This window comes from Mustelus asterias, chromosome 7 (genome assembly GCF_964213995.1).
Source record: "Mustelus asterias chromosome 7, sMusAst1.hap1.1, whole genome shotgun sequence".
Lineage (NCBI taxonomy): Eukaryota > Metazoa > Chordata > Chondrichthyes > Carcharhiniformes > Triakidae > Mustelus > Mustelus asterias.
In genome coordinates, this window is record NC_135807.1 from 33,460,122 (window position 1) to 33,482,956 (window position 22,835).

A 22,835-nucleotide genomic window follows, 5' to 3' on the forward strand; every position below is an offset into this window, starting at 1 on the left:
ATGAAGACCGCGCTGGACAAATATATAGCCACTACAAGTAGCCTTGAGACGAAACATCGAGGCCTTATTCATCGTGGCCGGGGACTTCAATCAGGTCAAGCTCAAGCGCGTCCTACCAAGATACCACTAACACATCTCCTGTTCCACCAGAGGCCTGAACATCCTAGGCAACTGCGACACAAATATCAAACATGCCTACCGCTCTATCGTCCACCCACACTTTGGCAAATCAGACCAAAAGTTTGTGCTCCTGCTCCCGGCTTACAAGCAAAAACTGAAATGGGAGATTCCGTCAAAGAAAGTTGTGCAATGTTGGTCTGAGGAATCGGATGGTCTCCTACGAGACTGCTTAGACTGGTCAGTATTTTAAAAAATCTGCGACCAGCCTGAACGAGTATGCCACTGCAGTAACTGAGTTCATTAGCAAGTGTGTAGAAGACTGTGTGCCAAAGAAGCAAATCCATGTGTTTCCCAAATGGAAACTATTGATGAACAGAGATATCCACTGCTTACTGAAGTCTAGGTCTGAGGCATTCAAATCAGGCGACCCTGACCGATACAAGAAAGCCAGATATGATCTAAGGAGATCCAACAAAGATGCCAAAAGACAGTATTGGACCAAGTTAGAATCCTAGGCTAGCCACATGGACCCCTGCCAACTATGGCAAGGTATGCAAGACATGTCAGGCCACAAGATGAAGGCTTGTAAAATCACCAGCACCACTGCATCCCTCCCTGATGAGCTCAGTGCATTCTATGCCCATTTTGAGCAAGAGGTCAGCGAAAGCATGCTCTTCACCCCAGAAGCCTTGGATGAATCTGTATCCAAGGTCACCATTGCAGCTGTCAGAGCAGCCTTCTCGAAGGTCAACCTATGGAAAGCGACTGGTCCAGATGGGGTACCCAGATGAGCACTCAGATCCTGCGCAGAGCAGCTGGCAAGGGTATTCGCAGACATCTTCAACCTCTCTTTACAACAACCTGCAGTCCCTAGCTGCTTCAAGAGGACCAGCATCCTGGTACCCAAGAAAAGCCAAGCAGCGTGCCTTAATAACTATCATCCGATGGCTTTGACATCCATCATTATGAAGTGCTTCAAAAGGTTAGTCATGGCACAAATTAATTCAGGCCTCCCAGATTGCCTGGATCCACTACAGCTTGTCTACCGCTGCCACAGGTCCACAGCAGACACCATTTCCCTGGCCTTGCACTCAACCCTGGAACACCTAGATAACAAAGACACCTGTGTCAGACTCCTGTTTACCAACTACAGCTCAACCTTCAACACCATTATTCCTACGAAAATCATCTCCAAACTCCGTGGCCTGGGGCTCAGCTCCTCCCTCTACGACTGAATCCTGAACTTCCTAACCCACAGACCGCAATCAGTAAGGATAGGCAACAACACCTCCTCCACGATCATCCTCAACACCGGTGCCTCACAAGACTGTCTCCTCAGCCCCTTACTATACGCTTATACATCTATGATTGTGTGCCCAAATTCCCCTCCAACTCGATTTTCAGGTTTGCTGATCATACCACCGTAGTGGGTTGGATCTCAAACAATGATGAGGCAGAGTACAGGAAAGAGATAGAGAATCATATCATAGCGCGGTCTTCATGTTCATATGGGGTGGGATGTAAACTGCTGTGAGGATAACAGGAGGTGAATTCCCACTAAATGTAGTTGGGGCAGCATTGTAGCATCAGGTATTTTAGGTCAGAGAAGCAGAAACTCGCCAGTGTTCCTACATCTAGGCACCACAAGGTGGTGTTTAAGAAGCAGACTGCACCTCCCCTAGCCTTGCCTGAGGCTGCTGTGCAGTCCATTTGGTGGATTGTGAAGCCCTCTGGTTGTAGGGGCGGCACGGTAGCACAATGGCTAGCACTGCTGCTTCACAGCTCCAGGGTCCCGGGTTCGATTCCCGGCTCGGGTCACTGTCTGTGTGGAGTTTGCACATTCTCCTCGTGTCTGCGTGGGTTTCCTCCGGGTGCTCCGGTTTCCTCCCACAGTCCAAAGATGTGCGGGTTAGGTTGATTGGCCAGGTTAAAAATTGCCCATTAGAGTCCTGGGATGTGTAGGTTAGAGGGATTAGCAGGTAAATATGTGGGGGTAGGGCCTGGGTGGGATTGTGGTCGGTGCAGACTCGATGGGCCGAATGGCCTCCTTCTGCACTGTAGGGTTTCTAGGATTTCTATGATGAATCATATGGACTGGTGCGACAACAATTATGTCTCCCTCAATGTCAACAAAATGAAGGAGATAGTCATCAACTTCAGGAAGCTTAGTGGAGGACATGCCCATCTACATCAATGGGGACAAAGTAGAAATGGTCGAGAGCCTCAGGTTTTTAGGTTTCCAGATCACCTGTCCTGGTGCCCCCATGCCAACACCATTGTTAAAAAAGCTCACCAACGCCTCTACTTTCTCAGAAGACTGAGGAAATTTGGCATGTCCGTTACAACTCTCACCAACTTTTACAGATGCACCATAGAAAGCATTCTTTCTGGTTTTATCACAGCTTGGTATGCTCTGTGCATACCTGCTCTGTCCAAGACTGTAAGAAATTACCAAGGGTCATTAACGAAGCCCAGTCCATCAGTCAAACCAGCCTCCCACTCACGGACACCATTTACACTTCCTGCTGCCTTGGAAAAGCAGCCAGCATAATTAAGGGCCCATGCACCCCGGACATACTCTCTTCCACCTTCTTGTGTCAGGAAAAAAGATACCAACATCTGAGGACACGTACCAACCAAGTCAAGAACAGCTTCTTTCCTGCTGCCATCTGACTTTTGACTAGACCTACCTCGCATTTCGTTGATCTTTCTCTACACCCGAGCTATGACTAACACTACATTCTGCACTCTCTCCTTTCCTTCTCTTTGTCTGTATAGCATGCAAGAAACAATACTTTTCATTGTATACTAATACATGTGACAGTAATAAATCAAATCAATAATCAAGACATACCAATATCACCAAGACTGATGTCTTAGCATGCTGCATCTCAAATTGCTGAGCTACATATTTGCATCCACAATCCTCCACTGAGCGAGGTATTAATTTCAATTATGTTATCACAAAAAGTGTCTAAGTCAAGTCGCTTCTTCTAGGGAAAAAAAAATGACGTGCTCAAGTATGTTACTTGTTGTACTTTCAATCTGATGAATAAGTCAAAAACCTCTTGAAAGACTGTCCAAACCATCACAGTATATGATAAAATCCACCTTTAGAAGCTGAATAAAGGTTAGAGATACAATGAAACATTTTGCTCATTATGGGATGTGCCATAAATCAAACTTTTGCATCTTTGACAAAAAGGTTTCATGACAACGCCCTGTTATCTAAACCTCAACAGTGACTCACGCAACTTCTTACACTACCAATCATGCTCAATTACAAAAGAAGCAATAGATCAAAGTGCTGAACTCATGCAAAATTATAGTTAGGTGAAATTGGTCTTTAATGTTTATCCAACTGGTAATTTTCCCATTGGCAAAAAATTAATTCATCAAGGCACCTATTTTTGGGTTTTGTGTATGGTACGCTGAACAGAAAGCACCCAATTAACACCACAAATTTACAGAAAAAAGGAAAGCTTTTCAGTAATTGGGATTATTAAATAAAATTAGACAACTATATCACTATCATGTGATGTTGTCCCCTCTCTCCATTCAGCATTTTAGTTCTCTTCAATACTGGAATGGTGCAACAAAAGACCACTGTAGATTTTAAAGACTGAATGTTAGTAAAGAACACACAGAAAGCTAAATGAACTTATGTTAGCGTGAGAGACAAACATTACTGTTATAGAATCTTGTTGAGATTAAGAATCGGAGTGGAGCACACCACAAATTCGTGATAATGAATCACAGAAATCATAGAAACCCTACAGTGCAGAAGGAGGCCATTCGGCCCATCGAGTCTGCACCGACCACAATCCCACCCAGGCCCTACCCCCACATATTTACCTGCTAATCCCTCTAACCTACGCATTTTAGGATTCTAAGGGGCAATTTTTAACCTGGCCAATCAACCTAATCCGCACATCTTTGGACTGTGGGAGGAAACCGGAGCACCCGGAGGAAACCCACGCAGACACGAGGAGAATGTGCAAACTCCACACAGACAGTGACCCGAGCCGGGAATCGAACCCAGGACCCTGGAGCTGTGAAGCAGCAGTGCTAACCACTGTGCTACCGTGCCGCCATATTACACATCAATGGTATTACAACTCAAATTTTAAGAACTAACCCACATTTCAGTGACTGCTCCATTACTAGTATCTGGAGGACTCCTATAAATGCCACAGTCGGGTTCCCCAGGCTAGCACTGTATGGTGTAGCTGGGGCAATATATAAAACTGTATATATATTATTCGTGTCAGAGGTTTCCTACATGTGGGTGTTATCCAACCGGCCGAAACCACAAGCTCGGCTCTCCATATTTAAAAAAATGATTACAGTCAAACCGAAAGGAAGAAAGCACATCAATAGGGGTAAAGAATGGGCCCAACCCATCTCCCCTTTCTCCAGCTGCGATCTCAAGTTGTAATGTTACTGTCTTGGTGCACCCTGATAATCCAATGTAAAAATAAAAACAGAATCCCTAAATTACATTTGTTTTAGCATACTGTGTTTTTTGTACAATTGAGTTTGACCTGAAGTGAAGAAACATATTGCAGTGTGGCCAGCAGATGAAATGCTGAATGGCTCTCAGATTGTGTTTTTATTACAATTTAACTTGCGTTTGGTGAACTGACGACACCTCTGGGATTAAAATGTGAAATACAAATCATGACATAAGGAAAGAAATAGAGAGAATGCTTACTTTCCATTCTGATAAACTTCCACTGAGCTATTCAGTTCCTCTAGTTCTTCCTTCAAGAGCTGCAAGTTGGAGTTCACAAAACTCAATTCCAGAGTCACATTTTCCTTCACCTTGTTGTTAGTTGTAGCTCTGCAACATTATCAGAAATTTAAAATGAACAATATTGACCACTATGTTACTCAGCAATCATTTATAACCCTTCTCCATTGGGGTAAATTGAAAAAACAATACTGGGAACTAGGGCAGCACATAGCACTGAAATTTCATTATACCGACTTGAAAGTTGATCATCTTGCCTCCAAGTCAGAGATTGTGGGTTACTGCAGCCTTGAGGACATAATAGAGGCGGAGATTTATCTTGATACTGAGGCAGTCAGGAGTTGCCGGAGGTGCCCTCTTTTGGGCAACATGTGAAACCAAGGCCACTTCTTTCAGCTAAGATAGATGTAAAAGATCTTATGGTATGATGTGATAGGGACCTGCAATTTTTTCTTGTTAATAATCACATTCGCATCCTGGGATTCCAAGGTGTTCTTGTGCATGTTTGAAGAAACAGTTACAGAGCAGCATTAAAACAATCATCAGATTTTGCCTACTTGGTGTCAAGTCGTTATAGTAAGTAGTCTCGACACCAGGTTAAAGTCCAACAGATTTATTTGGTAGCACGAGCTTTCGGAGCGTTGCCCCTTCATCAGGAGATGAAAGGCCAATGCTCTGAAAGTTTGTGCTACCAAATAAACCTGTTGGACTTGGACCTGGTGTTGTGGGACTACTTACTGTGCCTACCCCAGTCCAACACCAGCAAATCCATATCAAGTCGGGGGGGGGGGGGGGGGGGGAGGAGGAGGAGGAGGAGGAGGAGGAGGAGGAGGAGGAGGAGGAGGAGGAGAACAAACAGGATGGTGGTGTAGGGAAATAAACTCCATCTTTTCTGGTTTCTTAGGCCCTGTTCCAAATGCTGAGAAGAGGGTTAACCTGCTCCTTTCACATAGTCAGTCAGTGTCAATGACCCATTGACTGCCCCTCCTTATTGACTGCATTCCAAGGGAAAGCTCTGGGGCTCTGCCCTGTACCTATCCACAACAGCGCAACCTGAATTGGCATGACAGCAACATGAAGGATTCATAGGCATGAATCCATACAGCACCAAAATGACGAAGGACATTCTATATATGGTTACTCATGAATGTTATTGCACTGCCCCACATCACCCCCACCCTCCAAGCATTATACTATTGCTTCCTGCACCTTGTACTGCAAAAGAAACTCCCTTTGCACATATGCATTACACCACAGAAGAGAAATAAAATGCACTTTAATTGCTTTAATTATGTGAAAATGATGCAGTTGGCAACCTCAGTCAGTCTTAATTGAAAATTGGGAGCAGCTGAAGCAGATCAATTTCTGGAAGAGATATTTACAGAAAAAACATATGCAGAGTAGCAAGTGGATGAATCTGAAAAACAACACTGCTTCAAACATCAACAGACAGAAATAGAAAGTTTATTGACTTGTCCACTTGATCAGAAAGGCTTTCAGCAGTGACATGGAACATCTGGATACTCACGTAAAGCTGCCTACCTCTCTTTTTGGACCATCAAAAACTTAACCATCAGACATGTTTCATTTACTCAAACAAATTCATAGCATTCACTAAACTTGGTAAAAATCTAAGGGAACAATAATAGAAGCTTGTATTTCTATAGCACCTTCAATAAGTGGTATTTCATCATGTGCAAAAACAAACAAGTGAATGTAACAGTCTACAAGACTGAGGGTGAAAAGCAGCAGAGCTGAGCAGTTCAGTCTAATTTGAAATGAAAGCAGAATATTGCAGATGCCAGAAATTGGAAATAAACACTAGGTCTGGCATCATTTGTGGAGAGGGAAATAGAGTTAACCTTTGAGAGTGACCTTTTATCAGAATTCTGGGTGACACCAGAGTTTGGAAAACACAAATGTAGCAGTTTGGGTCACTGGATTGTATTTGGCATTGATATCATGACTAAACTTTTGGCTTTTAGCCAAGGGGAACAGTGGCCAATTACTGTGTTCCATCTGCTATCCTGCCTGACAACTAATTCAGCACAGACCTGGGATTGAACCTAAACCATCCCTAGCTTGCATAGGTTAGCATCACAACCAAGTGGTGCATTTTAACCACTGAACTGACCAGAACATTTTGAAACAACTAAATCAAACACATAACATTTGCAAGATTGATACAGATGAAGACCACCAAATGTTCATCCTAGTTTATCTATCCAGAAAGACCCTATAATCCTCCTTTATTTAATAATACAAAAACAGAATTCAACCCCTTGAGCATGTTTAATAATTCAATAAGATCCTAACTCTCACTTCGACCTCAATTATAGATTCAACAACTTTATCATCATAGAATTAACAACTCTAGAATTTCCTATTTTCTCTCTTACACACTTAAATAATGGATACTTTCAGTTTCCTTGCCTTCTTCCATTAAAACCTGGGGGTGCAACAATCAGTCCCTGGGGACTTGTCAGTTTTTATTGCTAGTGTCATTCATAACACTGACACGATGACAGGAAACTGTGACTAAGTGAAATCTATTCACAACTTTAATAGCTAACTACAAACTGAACTGTTTAAAGACCTGTTTATCAAAGAAAATACAAAAGATACATCTGCCACTAGTCTGATGTAAGTGACCACTTCCCTGGAAAGTTTCATAGTGAATTGCACTACAGATTTGTTGCATGGAATTTCATACCTGGGGAGGCACTAAAAATGCAAAGTGCTGGACTTGGATCAGCTGTAGTTCTATCAAAGATAATAGGAATGGCTAACCAACCAGACAGTCTTTAGGCATTCAAAAACCCCCTCTGGAGGATAAAATACCCCTTTCCCCTGTTAACATCTATCTTGAAATGTGTCAAAAACTTCAGAGATGAAAAGATCAAAAAAATTGGCTTACTTGGCAACAATGACTGCAAGATATGCTAATTGAATTTATTTCTGGGAATATGCAGGCAAGAATTTTAAAAGTCAAACATCACAGTCATTTAAAATTACAGCAATTCCTGAACCAAATCAAATCTGACAGGAAGCCAACTAACTTCAAATGGTGACAATGTTCAACAATCTACACCTCAAAGACAAGTAAAAGAGCTAATCGTATATTCTTTCCACTCTTAATTGGACTCTTACTTTTGATGTGTATGCATGTGACATTGCATCTTTATTATATTTTCTCAGATTCAGTAATTAACTTACTCATTTACTCAAGAAAACCTGAGTTATTGGCTCCATCTTAACAAACGAATACATTTGGATTGAAAAAAGCATTTACATGGAAAATAAAATAAATTTTTGTTTAGATTTTAAAATCCTTTGTTGCGACAAAGCAGTAGGGTTGTACAGAAGGGAAGCCAGGTCTCTCCTCACCCAGTTATATCAACATTGTTTACATTAATTTGTGAGCTCCAGCCCTTATTATTAATGTCCCTAGAATGTCAGATATATTATCCTTTTCTCTTACTGTGAAGAATGACAAAACAACTATTCGACAAGTGTGTCGTTCATTATCTTATTACCTATATCTATTTTTAAAATGGTTACATTCCTCTTGACTTCCATTTGTCTTCTAATATGTCAACTGTGTAATTTTTGCTATCTCTGCAAGCTCCATTTTGATGACTTCCTTTGCCATCATTATATCTCACCCACTCCCTTGGACATATATTTAGATAGAGTGTATAGAGGTCTTTAAAATTATGAATGGTTTGGATCGGGTAGAAATGGAGTCAAATTTTCCACAGATGATCACACACAGGACACAAAATGCTGTTCAAGACTTTGTTTATTAAATAAGGCCTGACCAACGTCCTATGATGGACTATAGAGGCCCTGGAAAAGTTTCAGAGTATGGGGAATAAACAATAACTATCTAAAAGTTTCCATATACCATGATAGGGAAGCAAAGCTGAGGTTGTTTATTCTGGTAAAATATAGAATCTGATGAAATTTTATTGAGCTCTTTAAAATAATTAAAGATTTTTACTTGCTCCAATAAAGTTAGATGGGTTAGATAAGATGGGGGAGATAAATATACAGCAAGTTACACAAGCATAATGATTAAGTTAGGTGTTAAGAGATTTCTCCCATTACAACAGAATTGTCAACCAAGAAATAAGATGCTGACATGTACAGTGACTGAAAGGAGAGCTGGATAAGTTCGTGTGTGGTCAGCATAACTGCACACAGAGGGTCAGTTGCATTCCTAAACTGGTAAAGATTTTAGCTGTCCCATGAAAATGTGTGACTGGAAGTAGTTTGACAGCTTGGGATGATATGTACAAATTAAACCATGAATATACAGGCCAATTTAATGGATCTTCCCTCCTTTTGTTTTACGTCCATTGCCGTCAAGATTAGTAAATCCAGAAAAGGGACTTTTTCTGAATTGTCTTAGTTTGATTGCTTTTATTTAAAGTTTGCGGGCCCAGGTCTGTTAATAGTAGCCAAATGACAATACTCACCGCAATAGATTTTCAGCCCCTGCTCGCATTCGCATCTCCTTGTTAATTTGCTGGTTAATCCGGGCGCGGCGGTGCTGCAGTTTGCTCCGCTGAGTCTGTGCAAAGGGATCACAGCCCTGCAATCAAACAAAGTGAATATTTATAAGACATCAATATTCATAGATGCACACAGCACAAAAGGAGACCATTTGATCTATTGTGCTTTTGCATAACTCCTTCAAAAAAGCTGACAATCAATCTCATAGCCCTACTCTATGCTCAAATTCTTAATTTTAAACCATATATCCACTTCCCTTGTGAAAGGTTACTAAAAAAAATGTTTCCACCATCTTTTCAGCCAGGGAATTTTAGATCATAACTTCTAAAAAAAAAAATGCTTTATAAATTCCTCCACATCCAATCACCACAATTCTTTTGCCAGTTATCTTAAATTTGTATCACTCTAATTATCAACACTGCCCAGTGAAAATCACTTCCCCCAAGAAGAATTTAAGAGCTAGGAACATCAGCAGGCATTGTGCTTTCTACTCCATAAAACCATTCATAATTTTCAACAGCTCTATTCGGGAGACGAAGGTGCAGTGGTAACATCACCCAGTAATACATTGGCCCAAGGGACATGGGCTCAAATCCCATCACAGCAACTGGCGGAATTTAAATTCAACTAATTTTTAAAAAAATCTGAAACTAAATGCTATTCTGAGTGATAGTTCCATGAAATAACCATCAACTGTCATATAAAAATCAGTTTCGTTAATGCTCTTTAGGGAAGGAAATCTGCCATACATACTTGGTCTGGCCTACATGTGACTACAGGCCCACAGTAATGTGGCTGACTGCAAACCATTCAGTTCTAACAAACTGTTGTAGTTTGAATATGAATAAAACCAGATGGACCTAATAAGGTCAGGCGCCAAGTGGCCCAAACTGAGTGTCAGCAGGCATGTTATTGTTGAGTTAATGCTACTTGCTAGCATTGTCAATGACAGCGAGAGGTTAATTAATTTGGCCCTATATTCTCTAGCATTTTGATAGGGTAAACATTGAGGTTGTTTCTGCTGGTCAGGGAAACTAAAATATGGGGGCACATTTTTAGATAAGGGGCTCATCATTTAGGGCTGCAATAGGGAGTTACTTTACTCAAAGTGTGCCTTTGGAATTCTCTGTCCAAGAGGGTTGTGGAGACTCCATTGTTGAATGCATCCAAAGCAGGAATGGGCAGAATTTTGGCTTCTCAGGGAATCAAGGGATCTGGTGAAAGAGGTGGGAGTTGAAACCCAAGATCATACTGAATGGTGGAGCAGGTTCAAGGGGCCATATGGTCTGCTCCTGCTCCAATTTCTTAAATTCTTGGGAGGTAAGAGTGACTGGCCTGGATATCAAAGTAGCAATTGACTGAATGAGATATCAAGGCACCCTAATAAAACTGAAATCAATGTGAATCAGGAGGCAAACTCTCCACTGCTTGGAGTCAGATCTTGTACAAAAGGAACAAAGAAAATGCTGGAAAAACTCAGCATATCTTGTAGCAACAGGAGAAAGTAGAGTTAATGTTTTGAGTCCATATGACTCTTCTTCAGAGCTATTATAAAGGATGATGATTGTGGTTGTTGAAGGCCAATCACTTCATCCTAGAACATTGACACAAAAGCTTCTTAGTACAGTGCCTTAGGCCAGCCATCTTCAGATGCCATATATATATTTTATACATGCACACAGGCTACATTTCAATTGAATTTATTAACCGAATACAAATTCTACCAGCTTCCACGATTGGGAGTGAACCCATGCACCCAGACCATTACCTATCCTTCTTCAGCAGTTCCTCAGGATACAGCTTCCATCCCATTTTAATAAGTTCCGATATTGCTGATAACTCCACTGCATGACCTTCAGACACTGTCACATGTGGGACAGATGGTGCTTGAAGGATTGTTTGTGTGCTCCCTCTGACATCTCAACTTTGCATTTGCACGTTTTCAAAGTGTCTTGACATATTCGGTGACTTGCCAGATAAGCCCCAGGACTCCCATGCGCTAGTGGTGATGTTTGACTTCTTCAGAGAAGTTTGAGGAAATCTAACATTTCGCTGTCCTGCCATAACAGAGTTCAAAGTAGAGCAGTTGCTCTAAAAAGTCTAGTGTCAGGCATTTGAAGAACATGCCATGCCCAGCAAAGCTGGTTTTGGGTGATTACTGGATAACTTGGTTTGGCAGAGAACACTGCTGTTGAGAGCCTTCTCTCAATGATTGCAGACGTAGATGATTCTAGTAAAATCAGCTCTGCACCCTCTCCAAGGACTTGATATTAGCATATGCTCAATCGTAATTTTGTCACAACACCTTCAAAGTTGTTTATGCCAAAAGATATCAATTCTAAGATACTGCACTTCAAAAAAGATTCAGTAACATATTTAATCACATAAACAAGTGCAGATAAAAATATTTTTCAACAGCCTCTCATCCTAGCAGCTGTTATTTAAATTTTAAATTAAAAAAAAGTCCTGCCATCATGATCTCCGATGTGCCTGCTCAGCCATTGACTGACATTATTTATTCTTTCATGGGATGTGGACGTTGCTGGCAAGGCCAGAATTTGTTGTTCATCCTCAATTGCCCTTGAACTGAGTGGTTTGCTTGGGCAGTTCATAAGGTAGTTAAGAGTCAACTACATTGCTGTGGGTCTGGAGTCACATGTTGGCCAGCCTGGGTAAATAGGGTAGATTTCCTTCCCTATGGGATATTAGTTATCCAGATGAGTTTTTTTCCACAATTGATGATAGAGAATAATTTTTAATTCCATATTCTTTCCATGGAATTTAAATTCCACCAGCTGCAGTGGTGAGATTTGAACCCGTGCTTCAAGAGAATTAGCCTGAGCTGGTGGATTACTTATCCAGGTGACATTATAGAGAAAATAAAAGTGCATTTGAGGACAATGATCCCAAAGCCGAGACTAAAATCATAGAAATCATAGAAATCATAGAAACCCTACAGTGCAGGAGGCCGCCATTCGGCCCATCGAGTCTGCACCGACCACAATCCCACCCAGGCCCTACCCCCCACATATTTACCCGCTAATCCCTCTAACCTACGCATCTCAGGGGCAATTTTAACCTGGCCAATCAACCTAACCTGCACATCTTTGGACTGTGGGAGGAAACCGGAGCACCCGGAGGAAACCCACGCAAACACGAGGAGAATGTGCAAACTCCACACAGACAGTGACCCGAGCCGGGAATCGAACCCGGGACCCTGGAGCTGTGAAGCACCAGTGCTAACCACTGTGCTACCGTGCCGCCCTAGGTCATGATCTTCTGGGCAGTAGGTACTCTGCGCTACTTTATGCTTTAGAATCTTGGGTAACCTATGGCAGGCATCTCTAAGAACTGGAGAAGTATCTCCAGCAGTGTTTTTGCAAGATCCTCCAAATCTGGTGGCACAGAAAGCAGCCACATAAATACTTTGATTAAGTCAAAAACTGGAGATTGAGGAAAGTAGTCGGGGATGACTCGCTTCCAAGGTAAAAATTAGTTGTCAGGAGATGAATGCACGACCTACATTTTCTGTCTCAGGTGAGACAGAAGGTGGTTGGAGCAGCAGGTGTGTAGGGTGTCCAGGTACCACGTGCTCCTTTCACTGTTGACACTTAGCTGCAGCTTGCTTTCGGCAATGAAGCTCATGGTGTTCAGCTACTTCCCAGATGCTTTCCCTCTATCTCAGGCGGTCTTGGGCGAGGAATTCCCAGGTATCACTGGGGGTGTTGCACTTTTTCCAAGGAGTGTCTCATGTCAGGTATGTGGATGATGTGGCTTGCCCAGCAGAGCTGATCGAGCATGGTCAATGCTGGGGATGTCAGTCAGAACTTACGTTATTGCATCTATCATGCCAATGGATTTTCAGGATTTTGCAAAAACAGTACTACTTTAGACCATGAGCGTGGTGCCGGGTCTGATGTCCTACGCTTCAAACACTCTTCTTCAGGGGACCAAAAGCTGCACTGAAACACTGAAAGGGGTTGAACCTCATCTTGACGTCTGCCCTTGTTGCCAGCAGGCTCCCAAAATATGGAAAGCGGTCCGCATTGTCCAAGGCCTCGTCATGGATTTTGACAACTGGGGGAAGCAGTGCTGTGTGGTGAGGCAGGTTGGTAAGAGGACCTTTGTTTTACAGATGATTAGTGCAAGACCGATGCCCTTGAACATCTCAGTGAAGGTGTTGATGGTGGTTTGGTGCTTGGCCAAGTGTGTGCAGTCGCAAGCATTGTCTGCATGTTGTAGTGAAATGACAGCAGATGGAACAACCTTGGATCTGGTCTGCAGGCAGCGGAAGTTGAAAAGATTCCCGTTTGTTCTGTAGTTTAGCTCCACCCCAGTGGGGAACTTGTTGAAGGAGAGATGGTGCACTGAATCAAGGAAGATTGAGAAGAGTGTTGGTGCGACAACACAGCCTTGCTCAATCCCAATCGGAGCATGAACTGGGTCTCTGGTGGATCCGTTAGTCTGGATTACAGCTTGCTTGTCATCATGGAACAGAGGATGGTGACAATGATGGGGCAGACAAAACAAAGGACGACCATTCCATAATCCTCAAGCATGACCAAAGATGCGTGGGTTAGGTTGATTGGCCAGGTTAAAAATTGCCCCTTAGAGTCCTGGGATGTGTAGGTTAGAGGGATTAGCAGGTAAATATGTGGGGGTAGGGCCTGGGTGGGATTGTGGTCGGTGCAGACTCGATGGGCCGAATGGCCTCCTTCTGCACTGTAGGGTTTCTATGACACTGCTGAACATCTTTGAGGTGTCAAGTAAAAAACCAAGTACAAAGGTTGGTATTACTCCCTGCATTTGTCTTGTAGTTGCCGAGCAATGAAGATCATGTCTGTGTGTCTGTTGTGCCTTAGTGGGCGGAATCTGCATTGGAACTCTGGGAGGAGCCCTTCAGGCAGGGAGAAAGTGATTGAGGCCTTTTGCGTGACCTTTCCTGTGGGTGAAATTCCTCTGTAGTTACTGCAGTCAGACCTGTCACCTTGCTTGAAGATGGTCACGATTACAGAACTCCTGACATCTCCTGGCATGCTCTCCTCTTTCCAGATAAAGGGAAATTAGGTCATATATTCACGACAATAGTGCTTCCCTACCATGTTTTGGTGCTTCAGTGGAGATTCAATCCGCTCCTGGTGCCGTGTTCTTTAGCTGTTACATGGCATTTTCTACCTTGTGCTAAATTGGGATTGTGCTGAGGTGGTGACAGGCAGCACACTACAGGATGGAGTTGAGGGCACTCACGTTGAAGACAGAGTCTCTGTTAAGGAGGTCTTTGAAGTGCTCCTTTTAATGGGCACTGACTTGGTTCTTGATGAGCAACTCGCCGTCTTTGGCTAGCAATGAGCCTTAGGTGCTTGGGCCATAGGTGATCTTGACTGAGCTGAAGAAACCTCACGTTGGCTAACTGCTGGATCTCCTACACTTTCTCTACCCATCATCTGTTCTTTAGGTCATGGGTTTTTTGCTGGACCTCAGCCTTCAGCAGTCTGTAGAGCTGCTTTCAGGTTGGGTTGCTGTTTCAGATTCCACAAAACCTTGCGCTTGTTGCTTATCAATTCTGGGTTTCCTGGTTGCTCTCATTGAACCAGTCCTGGTGTTTCCTGGTCGAGTGACCAAGCATCTCTTCACACATGCTGATTATAGAGGTCTTGAGGGGACATTCTACATCTCTGGGTCACCACAATTGGCTCTACCATGTTCTTAGAATGCCTCACTGTTGATTTTCCTGTGGCAGAGTCTCTGTTACCATCACTACTTTGGGACTACATTGATGTTGATTCCGGAATGGATTAGTCAAGCAATCGTCGGATCCTGTCATGGCACCAGTGATACGCAGATCCTTGCGATCCCTCACTTGGATGATGCAGGTGCCAGTGCTTGGGAGTGAGGATATTGCCATGAGGTATAGCACTCTTTTCTCTGAAACAACAAGGTGTCGGTTATGACAAGACCATGTTCTAGGCATTTTGTTAGGAGCAGGGTACTGTTGCTGCTGGATTTCCCTACCCCTTTTCTTTCCCAGAGGTCCATGTCCTTTCCAACTCTGGCATTGAAGTCACCAAGTAGGATCAGCATGTCGCCATTGGGACTTGGACCAAGGATTGTTCGAGGCTGGAGTAAAAGTAGTTTTTGGACTCATCTGTAGCTTCCAGTGTTGGTGCGTACGTGCTGAGGGCTATAGTGTATTGTTTATGGGTTAGAAAGAGCCAAAGGGCATGAGGCGTTACTTTATTTTGCAATGGAAGTCGATGAGACAGCCAACTTTTAATAACAAAATCAGTCCTGTGACAGCAGCAATCTTCCGTTTCACCGTTCCAGAGTGTAGAAACATAGAAAAACTACAGCACAAAACAGGCCCTTTGGTCCCACAAGTTGTGCCGAACATATCCCTACGTTTTAGGCCTACCTATAACCCTCCATCCTATTAAGTCCCATGTACTCATCCAGGAGTCTCTTAAAAGACCCTATTGAGTTTGCCTCCACCACCACTGATGGCAGCCGATTCCACTCACCCACCACCCTCTGTGAAAAACTTCCCCCTAACATTTCCCCTGTACCTACACCCCAGCACCTTAAACCTGTGTCCTCTCGTAGCAGCCATTTCCACCCTGGGAAAAAGCCTCAGAGTCCACCCGATCTATGCCTCTCAACATCTTATACATCTCTATTAGGTCTCCTCTCATCCTACGTGTCTCCAAGGAGAAAAGACCGAGCTCCCTCAGCCTATCCTCATAAGGCATGCCACTCAATCCAGGCAACATCCTTGTAAATTGCCTCTGCACCCTTTCAATCTTTTCCACATCCTTCCTGTAATGAGGCGACCAGAACTGAGCACAGTACTCTAAGTGGGGTCTGACGAGGGTCTTGTATAGCTGCATCATTATCCCCGGACTCTTAAACTCAATCCCTCGATTGATAAAGGCCAGCACACCATATGCCGCCTTAACCACCTCCTTCACCTGCGGGGCCGATTTTAGAGTCCTATGGACTCGAACCCCAAGGTCCTTCTGATCCTCTACAGTACTAAGAGTCTTTCCCTTTATATTGTACTCCTTCATCCCATTTGACCTGCCAAAATAGACCACTACGCATTTATCTGGGTTGAAGTCCATCTGCCACTTCTCCGCCCAGTTTTGCATCCTATCTATGTCCCTCTGTAACTTCTGACATCCCTCCAGACTATCCACAACCCCACCAAACTTCGTGTCGTCGGCAAACTTACCAACCCATCCCTCCACTTCCTCATCCAGGTCATTTATGAAAATGACAAACAGCAAGGGTCCCAGAACAGATCCCTGGGGCATACCACTGGTGACCGACCTCCATTTAGAAAAAGACCCATCTATACACACTCTCTGCCTCCTTTGGGCAAGCCAGTTCTGGATCCACACGGCAGACAAGGCAGCAGCACCTTGGATCCCATGCCCTCTCACTTTTTCTAGAAGCCTTGCATGGGGGACCTTATCGAACGCCTTGCTAAAATCCATATAAACCACCTCTACTGCTTTCCTTTCGTCAATGTGTTTAGTCACATTTTCGAAGAATTCCACCAGGCTCGTCAGGCATGATCTGCCTTTGACAAAGCCATGCTGAGTATTCTTGAGCATATTAAACCTCTCTAAATGCTCATAAATCTTGTCCCTCAGGATCTTCTCCATCTGCTTACCAACCACTGAGGTTAGACTCACCGGTCGGTAATTTCCTGGGCTATCCCTATTCCCTTTCTTGAATATAGAAATCACATCCGCAATCGGCACGGTAGCACAGTGGTTAGCACTGCTGCTTCACAGCTCCAGGGTCCCGGGTTCGATTCCCGGCTCGGGTCACTGTCTGTGTGGAGTTTGCACATTCTCCTCGTGTCTGCGTGGGTTTCCTCCGGGTGCTCCGGTTTCCTCCCACTGTCCAAAGATGTGCGGGTTAGGTTGATTGGCTAGGTTAAAAATTGTCCCTTAGAGTCCTGAGATGCGTAGGTTAGAGGGATTAGCAGGTAAATATGTGGGGGTAGGGCCTGGGTGGGATTGTGGTCGGTGCAGACTCGATGGGCCGAATGGCCTCCTTCTGCACTGTAGGGTTTCTATGATTTCTATGATTTCTAATCCTCCGGCACCTCTCCCGTCTCCATCGACGACGCAAAGATCATCGCCAGAGGCTCTGCAATCTCTTCCCTCGTCTCCCACAGTAACCTGGGGTACATCCCATCCGGACCCGGCGACTTAACTATCTTGATGCCATTCAAAGCTTCCAGCACAACCTCTTTGTTAAAGTCCACATACTCAATCTTTTCAGTCCACCGCAAACCCGCAGTACATCCACCCAGGTCCTTCTCTGTGAAAACCGAGGCAAAATACTCATTGAGCACCTCTGCCATTTCTACTGGTTCCGTACAGATTTTCCCACCATCACCTTTTATAGGCCCTATTCCTTCACGTCTCATCCTTTTACTCTTCACATATTTATAGAACGCCTTAGGGTTTTCCTTAATCCTACCTGCCAAGGCCTTCTCGTGACCCCTTCTGGCTCTCCTAATTTCCTTCTTTAGTCCCTTCCTACAAGCCGTATACTCATCTAGATCCCCATCTTCGCCAAGCTCTCTGAACCTTTTGTACGCTTTCCTTTTCTTCTCGACTAGGTCCCGCACAGCTTTCGTGCACCACGGTTCCTTTAACCTACCAACTCCTCCCTGTCCGCTCGGAACGTTGTCCTGTAGAACCCTAGACAGACATTCCTTGAAAAACTGCCACCTCTCTTCAGTACATTTCCCCGAGAATACCTCCTTCCAATTTACTCCTCTAATTTGCTGCCTTATGTCTTCATATTTCCCCTTACTCCATATAAACGCTTTCCTAGCTTGCCTGATCCTCTCTTTTTCCAATGCAAGCATAAAGGAGGTAGAGTTATGATCGCTATCCCCAAGATGCTCTCCCACTGAGAGATCTGACACCTGTCCAGGTTCATTGGTCAGTATCAGAACAAGTACAGCCTCTCCTCTTGTAGGCTTGTCCACATGCTGTGTCAGGAAACCCTCCTGAACACACCTAATGAACTCCTCCCCATCCAATCCCCTTACCCTATGTTTGGGAAATTAAAGTCTCCCATCACAACAACTCTGCTATTATTGCAACTCTCCAGGATCTCTTTCCCTATCTGCTCCTCCACCTCCCTGTTACTATTGGGCGGCCTATAGAAAACTCCCAGCAAACTGATCGACCCCTTCCCACTCCGAACTTCCACCCACAGAGACTCTGTAGACAATCCCTCCACAGCATAAACCTTCTCTACAGCTGTGACACTATCCCTGATCAGCAGTGCCACTCCACCCCCTCTCTTGCCTCCCTCCCTGTCCTTCCTGAAACATCTGAATCCCAGCATCTGGAGTATCCAGTCCTGTCCCTGTAACTGGCAGTTTGTTCCTGGCCTTCCCCTGCTCACCGGGTCTTGCATAGGGTGGTGACGTCTGAACTCCCAGGTAATAATAGCAGTATGCTCTTCCGGTCTGTCACTGTTGAGACAGTCCATGAAGGTCCTGACATTCCAAGTGTTGAACTTCATTTTAAAGGATGGGAGATGCCTGTGCACAAGTTCTTTTAATGTAGGGTGACTACCACATGGGCTTGACCAAGCAAGGCCTTGGTCCAATGGCAAGGGGGTCCAAGGGGACTGGAGACCAGGCTCCCGACTCTTCAAAGCCTGTCCACCATTTACAAGATACAAATCTGAAAGACGATGGAACATGCTCCACTTGCCAGAATGATTGCAGCTCAAACCACACAAGACCACAGTTATTCGACACAGGATGTTGTTGAGGTGTTAGTGTGAATCAATTCACTATGTATGAGATCATCCAGGACATTGAAGCCCGTTTGATTGGCACCTAACCCACCACGTTAAACAGTCACTCCCTCCACCATTGACACCCTACATAGCAGTGTGTACTTTCTACAAGATTGACCAATATTCGTTGGACAGCACTTTTCAAACCTGCGACCTTAACTACCTAGAGGAGCAGCAAACATATGGAATCACCTGGAAATTCCCCTTCAAACCATAAACCACCCTGACTTGGAATTATATTGCAGTTATCACTGTCGTTGGGTCAAAATCCTAGAACTCCCTAACAGCACCTAACAACACCTTGGCGAGATGTTAGTCTTCATCAATGACACGTTGAAGGCTCCAGAGAAGATGTCGTAGCTTCTCTGCTCCGGGGAAGTACTGGACGACGAAGGGTACTATGTCCATCGTGTCCCGTGTTTGTCTTCTGAGGAGGTCGGTGCGGTTTTTCGCTGTGGAACTGTCGATCGATGAGTCGAGCGCCATATCCTGTTCTTGAGGGCATCTTTCAGCGTCTGAACCAGGCGCACTCCTCGTCACAATGGATGTTTCGGCACTCTACACCAGCATCCCCAACGATGATGGCATTGCTGCAACTGCCTCAGTACTCAACGCCGACAACTGCCAGTTTCCAGATGCAATTTTACAACTCATCCGCTTCATCCTGGACCACAATGTCTTCACCTTCAACAACCAGTTCTTCATCCAGACACACGGCACAGCCATGGGGACCAAATTCGCACCTCAATATGCCAACATCTTCATGCACAGGTTCGAACAAGGCTTCTTCACCGCACAGGACTTTCAACCGATGCTATACACTAGATACATCGATGACATTTTCTTCCTTTGGACTCATGGCGAACAATCACTGAAACAACTATATGATGACATCAAGTTCCATCCCACCATCAGACTCAGCATGGACTACTCTCCGGAATCGGTTGCATTCTTGGACACACTCATCTCCATTAAGGAGAGTCACCTCAGCACCTCACTGTACCGCAAGCCCACGGATAACCTCACGATGCTCCACTTCTCCAGCTTCCACCCTAAACACGTTAAAGAAATCGTCCCCTACAGACAAGCCCTCCATACACACAGGATCTGCTCGGATGAGGAGGATCGCAACAGACACCTCCAGATGCTGAAAGATGCCGTCATAAGAACAGGGTATGGCACTCGACTCATCGATCGACAGTTCCGACGCACCAGTGAAAAACCGCACCGACCTCCTCAGGAGACAAACATGGGACACGGTGGACAGAGTACCCTTCGTCATCCAGTACTTCCCTGGAGCGGAGAAGCTACAACATCTCCTCCGGAGCCTTCAACATGTCATTGATGAAGATGAACATCTCGCCAAGGCCATCCCCACACCCCCACTTCTTGCCTTCAAACAACCGCACAACCTCAAACAGACCATTGTCCGCAGCAAACTACCCAGCCTTCAGAAGAACAGTGACCAAGACACCACACAACCCTGCCACAGCAACCGCTGCAAGACGTGCCGGATCATCGATATGGATGCCATCATCTCACATGAGAACACCATCCACCAGGTACACGGTACATACTCTTGCAACTCGGCCAGCATTGTCTACCTGATTCGCTGCAGGAAAGGATGTCCCGAGGCATGGTACATTGGGAAAACCATGCAGACGCTACGACAACGGATGAATGAACACCGCTCGACAATCACCAGGCAAGACTGTTCTCTTCCTGTTGGGGAGCACTTCAGCGGTCACGGGCATTCGGCCTCTGATATTCGGGTAAGCAAGGCGGCCTTCACGACACACGACAGCGCAAAGTCGCTGAGCAGAGACTGATAGCCAGGTTCCGCACACATGAGGACGGCCTCAACCGGGATCTTGGGTTCATGTCACACTATCTGTAACCCCCACAACTTGCCTGGACTTGCAAAGTCTCACTGGCTGTCCTGTCTGGAGACAATACACATCTTTTTAACCTGTGCTAATGCTCTCTCCACTCACATTGTCTGTACCTTTAAGACTTGATTAGCTGTAAAGACTCGCATTCCAATCATTATTCTGTAAATTGAGTTTGTGTCTTTATATGCCCTGTTTGCTGTTTATGAGCAGATCTCCCACTCACCTGACAAAGGAGCAGCGCTCCGAAAGCTAGCGGCGTTTGCTACCAAATAAACCTGTTGGACTTTAACCTGGTGTTGTTAGACTCCTTACTGTGTTTACCCCAGTCCAACACCAGCATCTCCACATCATGACAACACACCTTCACAGGCTTATGCTAAAGGCATCAATTCAACGGATGTTACTGTTCAAAAAAAAATCCATGTCATCAAATAAATTATGTAAACAAGATAAAAAATATATTTTCAATAGCCTCCCCACTGAGCAGCTGTTATTCCAACCTCATTCTAATTATAGTTCAAAAACAGAACCTGTCATTCATTTCCCACAGGATACAGAGATCAATTTCAGCATTATGAGAATTAAGTGGAATAAGGGACATATTTTATCCACAGGAAATGTTAGGGGGAAGTTTTTCACAGAGGGTGGTGGGTGAGTGGAATCGGCTGCCGTCAGTGGTGGTGGAGGCAAACTCAGTAGGGTCTTTTAAGAGACTCCTGGATGAGTACATGGGACTTAATAGGATGGAGGGTTATTGGTAGGCCGAGAAGGTAGGGGTATGTTCGGAGAGAGAGAGAGTTTTATAACAAGGTTGGCCAAACTCTGCAGAATCTCTGAACTTCCCAGCCACCTCCATTAAATCTATTCTTCAACTCAGGTCTCTTTGACATTTGGCTTTCTAAATGTTAATTTGTATGATAGCCCTCAACCACATCTGCAATATATGTCAACATAATTCAATGAAGGTGCTCCCATGATGCTACTTAATACTGCTTATTAAACCATTCCAGCAAAGCTAAAGGTAAGGAGCTGCAATCAATGGAGACCAAATATTGGTTGTCTGCACTGTAACTTTAGCTGGCACTTCATTTATTATGTGGAGATGCCGGCATTGGACTGGGGTGAACACAGTAAGAGTTTTAACAACGCCAGGTTAAAGTCCAACAGGTTTATTTGGTAGCAAATACCATTAGCTTTTGGAGCACTGCTCCTTCGTCAGATGGAATGGAAATGTGCTCTCAAACAGGGCACAGAGACACAAAATCAAGTTGCAGAATACTGATTAGAATGCGAATCCCTACAACCAACCAGATCTTAAAGATATAGACAATGTGGGTGGAGGGAGCATTAAGCACAGGTTAAAGAGATGTGTATTGTCTCCAGACAGGACAGCCCGCAAGTCCAGAAGGCAAGCTGTGGGGGTTACTGATAATGTGACATAAATCCAACATACTGATAGTGTGACATAAATCCAACATCCCGGTTTAGGCTGTCCTCATGTGTGCGGCAATTGGCTATCAGTTTCTGCTCAGCGACTCTGCGCCGACACGACAGCGCAGTCACTGAGCAGAAACTGATAGCCAAGTTCCGCACACATGAGGACAGCCTAAACCGAGATGTTGGATTTATGTCACATTATCAGTAACCCCCACAGCTTGCCTCCTGGACTTGCGGGCTGTCCTGTCTGGAGACAATGCACATCTCTTTAACCTGTG

At 44.5% G+C, this 22,835-nt stretch overlaps 1 protein-coding gene across 1 annotated transcript in view; it reads right to left on the reverse strand.

Moving 5' to 3' along the window:
• LOC144495618 (rhophilin-1-like) overlaps window positions 1-22,835 on the reverse strand; it is a 91,438-nt gene that overhangs the window by 64,623 nt on the left and 3,980 nt on the right. Inside the window, exons 2-3 of the mRNA XM_078215841.1 lie at window positions 9,355-9,470; window positions 4,835-4,963 (exon numbers count right to left, since the gene is read on the reverse strand). Of these exons, the coding sequence (XP_078071967.1) occupies window positions 4,835-4,963; window positions 9,355-9,470 (245 nt within the window). The remainder of the gene's footprint in view (window positions 1-4,834; window positions 4,964-9,354; window positions 9,471-22,835) is intronic.